The 8007-nt window shown below is 26.9% G+C and overlaps 1 protein-coding gene across 2 annotated transcripts in view; it reads right to left on the bottom strand.

Annotated features, from left to right (window-relative positions):
- LOC107442974 (uncharacterized) overlaps positions 1 to 5865 on the bottom strand; it is a 21996-nt gene extending 16131 nt beyond the window's left edge. Inside the window, exon 1 of one of the 2 annotated variants that reach the window (XM_043056005.2) lies at positions 5410 to 5865. In XM_043056005.2, coding sequence (XP_042911939.1) covers positions 5410 to 5432 — 23 coding nt within the window. In that variant the 5' untranslated portion in view covers positions 5433 to 5865. The remainder of the gene's footprint in view (positions 1 to 5409) is intronic. The other variant, XM_043056004.2, reaches the window with a different exon arrangement.
- Between the last annotated feature and the right edge of the window lie 2142 nt (positions 5866 to 8007).

An 8007-nucleotide genomic window follows, 5' to 3' on the forward strand; every position in this document is an offset into this window, starting at 1 on the left:
AAAAAAAAAAAAAGAAATTGGGGCCTTAATTTCAGTCATTTGGGCCCCCGTCCCTAGAATTTTACAGGGGAAGCACTTGCTTCCTGCGCCTTTTCGGTAATCAGGCCCTGTTTGAAGATGAATCACTAAGGGTGCCAGTAATTTTTACCGTAATTCCTTTCAGAATTTTTTACAATGTACGCAGCATTTCCAGTGTCCGCTTAGTTAATTCTACATGACACTTTTCTTGAACCCATTAGAGAAAAAATCACATATTTGGAGTGGTTCAAAAACTGCATGATTCGAAAAAATTAACGACATAAATTTATTTTAAGAATTCCTTTCTTAAAAATTTTACTTTAATGATGGGAATTTTAAAGTAAGACTTTTAGATCAAAAACCTTAAGCTTAAACAGCTTAAGTGGTATCTTGTTTCGCTTATAACCTGATATAACTTGACATCTGATGACTCCAAAAACTATTAGCCCATATTGCAAGTATGAAAGTGAAAAAATTCACAGAAACAATTCAGCACATGATAGTTCATAGAAATAAAGCACACAATGGTTGTTACACTGTGAAATTTTTTTAATTAAATTACGATATAAAGTACATCGTCTGTGCGTGCATCAGCAGTGCAATCCAAATTTACCATAAAATAAGATACTTAAAATTCTTACAATAATATTTATTTAATTAAAGTGATCTTACGGTAATTATTACTGCAAAAATTACGATATATCAAATTTCTTGCTCCGTAACATGCTCCAGTATAAGAGTGGATTTTATGGCAAAAAGTATCGGCACTATGAGTGGCGGTACTTTATACCGTAATTTGATCAGAAATCTCTTACAGTGTACAGAATATGGAGTATTTTCTGTTTATAAGCATAGTTAAATGGATATAAATCTTTTAAACTCATTAGTGAGAAATTTCGGATTTTTAAAATAAATTTAAAAAATTCAACTATGAGTCATAAATACTTTTCAAAAATAAAATAAATTGAGAAATTATTTTTTAAGTTTTATCATTCACAGCATTTACAATTTATTTTGCATGAAGCAAATTTAATAAATACAATTGTAATGATACAGGTAGTAGACAAAATTATGGAAACACTGTTATACTACTACATTTTTTCAAATTTCTCTGAAAATACATAACGGATTATTTTATAACTTTAGAAGCGTTTAGATCATACGATTTTTCATACATATCAATAAACTTAAGACCTTTTTAAGATTTGAGGGACTGACAATGAATTACAAACGAAAACAAAAACGCTTTTGAACACCCTTTACCAAACAATGTGACAATAAATTTTTATTATTTGAATTATTTTGGTTCTTTTATGCAACGGTAGCACAAATTTTAGTAAGCCTAGCTTAAATATTTATGGAGATATAGTAATTTTTATAAAATTAAGCTGAATAATTATAACTAAGAATTAATAATTTTATAAGAAAAAAAGATATATTTCTTGTCTTACGTTGTTTTTCGATAACTTCAATGAAAAAAATTCAATAAAATTAATCAGAATATTTAGAGAAATTTAAAATTAATTGCAAAATATATGCTTTAAAATTTGAGAAAAATTCTTTAATACTGCACGACATATGAGTAATGAAAAAAAAAAAATTTTACTGCACATGCGCTGGAAAATTTTTACATTTTTTCTTCATAGTTTTGACAAGAATCGCATTTGGTAACTAATTTATATTCAAGTCTCAGTTAAACATCTTTAAAGCGTAGAATTTCAAGCAATTTTCTATGTAGCTTCAGGTGTCTTCCACAAATTTTAGTCCAATTTTACTTAATATTTTTTTAAGTTTAGCAAAGCACCTAAGACAAAAATGACCAAATCTCCATAAATATTTCAGTTTGGCTTACGAAATTTTGCTTAACTATACTATACACTTACCAAAATAACTGAGTAACTAACAAAAATATAAATCTATTGCTATATTTTTCGGCATAGGATGTTGTGTTCAAAAACATTATTTTGCACTTACAATATAGTGTCTGCCCTTCAAACCTCTGAAAAAGCTCTGATTTTCACTTATATGTTCGAGAAATTATATGATCTAAACACTTCTAAAGTTATAATATTATTCTTTAAGTTGTTTTTTTTTTGCAGAAATTTGAAACAAAAATGTATTAGTATAAAAGTTTTTCTATTGTTTTGTTCACCCCAGGTAACTTCTTAAAATCATATCTTGCGTAACTTTAGGTTTTGAGAGTTTATAAACATCCTGCGTTCTAACAATTGACGATATTTTTCAAATGAAGAAAAACAGTTCCCTTGAACTTTTTTTCAGTATTATCATAGTAACTTCAGTATACTTTTAGTGTGACAAACTAAATATTGTTAAAGAATGGTGATTTGGTTAATAATGGCTTAAAATTAATTGTTTATTTTTCAGAAGAAAAAAAACAGTTATTTTTTTCAGAAAAACTGGCGTCTGTTTTTTCATTAGATAAGTACTATTATTTCTGAAAATTCCGTTATTTCAACAGAAACTTCTATGAAAAATTTATGTCTGCATTGCGGTCAGCGCATGCTGAGAGCAGCATTCGTACGACCTGTTGACGCGAAGATGGGATTCGAACCTGGGACATAGCAATGGATCCTCTGTACTACCGGAGCTCTAGCGTCTCGGCATGAGGGAAATCTTAAACTGTTTTCATCTTAAAAAAGTTATTGAAATAACACGTAAGTGTAAAAAAGTTTAAACTATAGAGGCCTACCAGAATAAAAATGTATGGTAACTTAACTTCCGAAAAATTATATATTAAGGAAATATATAGTTAAAGTATTGAATTAAAAATAAAATCAGATCGCAGTTTAATTTATACTGAAATATAAGAGCAAGTATTCTTCGATGCTTCTCTACTTCTTTCTATACTTAATAGTAAAATTATTTGAAAAAGAAAGAGGGATTATACGGTAAGAAAAACTGCTTTGCAAATATAGATAAAGTCAGAAACAGTTTCTTAAACAGTGTTTTTTTCCTGTAAAAAATATCTTTTTCTTCCGTTAAGTTAATCCTTACAGTGTACGATACATCTTTAAATTTAGGACTCACTTATTATTCACAAACCAATTCGGAGCTAATAGTTCGATGTATCGATATCTCGTGAGCCGTCGATAATTTAAATTTATAGCGAAATATTCTCACGATATATAGTAAATGCAAAAAATTTTAACTTAAGCTAAATATTGATAAATATAAACACACGATGAATATCAAAAAATATATGGGCACAATAAATATCGACAAACGATAATATCGTAACAAATTCAGTAAAACCCATCCGAGAAGAAGAAAACCTTCTCCTTCACTACAGTATTTCACAGCCTAAGGACATGGCTATTCTTAGCGCTATTCTTAGAGTAAGCGATATATCAGTAAATCAGAGTACATATTTTACCACTCTTTTTCACATGTATGATTTTTTTTTCTTAATTTCTTTACATTTTAACTGAATTTGGAAAAATAATTAATATTAAAAACTTTATTTTTGAAAAACCAAATCGAATATTATACTATTTTATTTATCTTAATCAATTGCAAATAATCTAATTAAATTTGACGTAAATTAATATTTTCTGACGTAATTGGATCAAAAATTTCCATTTATAAGCAGCTGAATTCAAGATTAATGGATTAAATTTCTCTCTATATTCTAATGTCTCTGATGAAGTATTAATTTTTTTCACAAAAGATTAAATTAATGTGTAAAAAAAAAAAAAATCTATGTGTAGAAAATGTATTTAACCCATTAATTTTTCAAATGTAAAGAAACTCAATTTTTTAAAGGTAAAAGTGCGAAAAGTAATCGCTTTTTTAATATCCATTTTCGCAAATAAAATGAAGAAAGTTTATTCACAAAAAATATATTTGACAAAATTTTAACATTACCACATATTTAAAATAACAAAACTAATTCAGAATTTATTAATTTAAAAAATTTAAAATAGTAACTTTGAACGAATAAATACTAAAACAAATAAAAAGTAATGGCCAATACGCGCATTGCAACTACAACAGCACTGCCTACTGTTGACTATGACGAAATTTTAATAACAATATTTTAAGTAACGAAATCCATATCATCAATAAATTTAATTAAGTTTAGCTAAAAACCAATTTTTTAGGAGAACAAAAACAAATAATTTAATACACTCTATTATATTTACTTTGGTATAAAAAAGTATTACAAAAGAGAGAAGAAATGAGATATAATTTCGGACGTTTAAATGAAAAATCACCTAATTCCTCATACCTCAATACAGAATGAACTGATTCCTGATACCACAGAATAAAATATTTTATAAAATGAATTAATAAATACTTTAAATAATGAAATCCATTTCAGCAATCAACTTAGTTAAATAAAATTTTTAAAAAAACTGTTTCTTAGGTCAAAAATAAATAACCTAATCAACTAAACCTTATATATAATTAAAATTACATTATATCACATTTGCTTTGCAAGAAAAGGTATTAAAAATGACAGCAAGGAAAAGCTGAGATATTTAGAGTTATTTCTGGGGCTTCGTTGCAGAATCAACTGATTCCTAAGACCACGGAATAAAATTTATTAATAAATATTTGAAATAACGAAATCCATATCATCAGCAAACTTAATTAAGTTTAACTAAAAACCACTTTCAGGAGAACAAAAACAAATAATTTAATACACTCAATTTCTCATCTAAATATTTACTTTGATAAAAAAAAGAATTACAAAAGACAGAAGAAATGAGTTATAATTTGGGACGTTTAAATGAAAAATCATCTAATTCCTCATAGCACAAAATAAATATGTAATAAAATGAATTTTAATTAACATTAATTAAAAAATACATTTAAAGAAATTATGTTAATTAAATTCAAATAAGAAAAAACTATTTGTGGAGTTAAGCACTTTAAGGCAAAATTAATTGAGATATTTAAAGATAATGTATGTAATTGTATGGATGTTTATTTAAAGTAAATTTATGACGTTTAAATGTAGAATCAATTGATTCCTGATAACACAAGCTAAAATAATTTATAAAACAAATAAATAAATATTTTAAATACCAAAAACCATTTCAGCAATAAATTGAATTAAACTTTAAAAAACTTTTGGAGGAGTTCAGAAACAAATTATTTAATCAAATAAATCTTACAATAAATTAAAATTACATTAAGTCAAATTTACTTTCCTAGTTTATTTTCTAATATATCCAACAATTTCAAATACTAATTACAAATACTATGAAATTTCAAATACTAAAACTTATATTCAGACACAGATGAACCATAACTGTTAGCCACATTTTTTTTCTAATTAGAGCGTATTAAATAAAATGGAGATAGAAGAATGAAAAGCCTTAATTAATTCATAAATAAATCAGTAAAAAATAAAGAAGAACTTACTTAATATCCTTGAGCAGAGACATCGTTAATGATGCTAAGACTTTTCCACAAAATCTTGACAGAAAATTCACTACACCAAGCTTCAAGACTGTAACGAAGTAACTATACTTTTCTACTAATGTAACTATTACGAGCGAACTCACAGTTCAACACCGAAATGAATATTACAATTTTAAAGTAACAGTTATGTACTTTTGCTGCAACAATAGATAGATGCCTCCCATTGGTCAAACCTGGACACTGAATCATAACTATTGTCACTCGTGTCAAGTCATAACCCCACCCCCACACACACACACAATTCTTTTCATGCAACATACAAACTATAAGAAATCATTCAGGGTATTATATACTTTGAAGCTCTTATCAATGACAATTAATCTTTACAAGAATGACATGTCTTTGAGGCTAATTATACGAAAAGAAAAGTTCTATAAAGCTCAAAAAGCATTGCAGAATTTTGTCACAATTCTTTGAAATTTAAGTATTTCATTCAAATACTTAAAAAAAAGCAGTTATTATTAGAATTCAATTAAGTAGCATTGAATTTTGTGTAAAAATAAAAGTGAGTTACGGATTGTTTCCTTGAAGCAATTTATAAATTATATAAACCTTCAAAAAAGATCTTCAAATGGTCCAAAAGTTTATTCCCAACATTAATATTTGTGCTTTAGAGAAATAATTTTTGCGAATAAAATCTTAAAACACCTTTGATTTGATATTATTCTCCATCTTATTGAGAATGATCTTTTATTTTAAAATGTAATTTATAATTTTTAAAGATAGCTTATAAGGATAGATGGATAGATTCATATATGGGGCACTGTCAGTTTTGGTTTTTCCACTGACAACAGAAAGGCTCATGAGTGTTTGTTGACAGTGTGTCCCCGGAAGAAGTGCTGTCTTCCAGGCACACATATATTCTACTTTTTTTTACTTTTTCCTGCTTTAAAATTTGTTTCAATATCTAAACTTATATAGATAATATCAGATACTGTGAAGACTAACAATTTTTAGTAATATCTTTAAAGTAATTTAAATGCATTTTTAATTATTTTTAATTTTGAAGTTTATTTTAGTTTTTTACATATTTTTTCTTTGCACTAAAAACGAGAATTTTATGGAAAAATAATGTGAAATTTTGAAACTGCTTACGGCAAAGTAAAATTTTTCATTTACTTTTTTTATTCTTTTCCAATTTTCTTCTTTTATTGGCGCATTCCATTTTCGCCTCGAAAATAACTTTGTGTGGACAATACTATAGGCTACAAATGATTCAAATAAAACATACAATTCCGAAAATTTTACCCTAGCAACTATATCATTGAAACAATTTAGCTTAATTTTGAAATATTTGACGGAACATGTATAATAAAAACGAAGCATGATTAAAAATGTACCAGGTTTCATGCAGTGAACATGAAAAAAAAGCATTCTAAATATTTTTTATGCAATTGTCAGATTTTCACGCATAATAACTTAATGGTTTTGCACTCTTACTTTGACTAAGTTGATTAATTAGCGCAAAAAAAACATTTAAGTTGTGAAATCAAACGCAAAGTTAACTTTCTTTAAATAACCTCACTTTTTTTAAATTCTATTTAGATTTTTGACCATGAAAATATGGGTTGCTTATAACGTTTAAAATATGTTCTTGGAAGTTTCAGTAGGAGTGCGGTCAAAAGTTTAAATAAACTAGAGGAAGTGTTAAATGAGAACCAGAAATAAACTGAAGAAATTATAAAAACTCATATAAAAGAGAAGACTTTCTTTTTCAAAAATCTTTGAGTTTTACAACACATTTAAGAAGTTCCACTAAAAAAAAAAAGCGATTGTCTCGTTCTTAAAATTGCTCATCTGATAAAGGAATTCAAGGTAAGGAGGGAAATTCAATCACTCCTGCTTCAGTCTCCTAAAGAATATCTTTTATTTTCTCAGAAATGAGTTAATTTAAATAAAAATTTCTCAGAACAACACCTGCGAATTGACGACCACCCTCATAAGGTAAAAGATTGTTTGATGACGGGTACGGTTCGTCACAAACTTATTCCCCCCAAAATGAACAAAAGGCATTGTAAGGAGTGCTACAAAGGAACACCTGCTACTAAATGATGGTCAAGATGACCCACCTAACACGCTCAAAATGTTTCCCCCACAGAGTTACAGAGGCTATAGGGTTATCCTATAGGGTATGTTCTGAATGCAAAGTCATAAACTTCGTCCGATCTAATATTTTAAAATTAGCTGCATTATTTATATTGTAATTAACTAATTGTAATAATTTAAATTATTTATTTTGTTTATGACTATGATTTAACTATTACATTCACAGCAACAAATTAGTTAACAAAAAATGATTTATCAATCGAAAACAAATTGAAAAGAAAAAAGTGCATCAACATTTAATTAATTTGTCATTTCATCTCATAATGAGATGAAATGGTTTTTCGCTCCTCAGAAACATATTGAATTAACATATTAATTTTAACAAGTCAGCTGATTTCTCTGATTTAGTCTAAATTAAAAATTAAGTTTACATAAAAGGAAATATATATATATTTACACAAACTAAAATATATGTATATATATCTTCCAGCG

The sequence above is a fragment of the Parasteatoda tepidariorum genome, chromosome 3, assembly GCF_043381705.1.
Source record: "Parasteatoda tepidariorum isolate YZ-2023 chromosome 3, CAS_Ptep_4.0, whole genome shotgun sequence".
Classification (NCBI taxonomy): domain Eukaryota; kingdom Metazoa; phylum Arthropoda; class Arachnida; order Araneae; family Theridiidae; genus Parasteatoda; species Parasteatoda tepidariorum.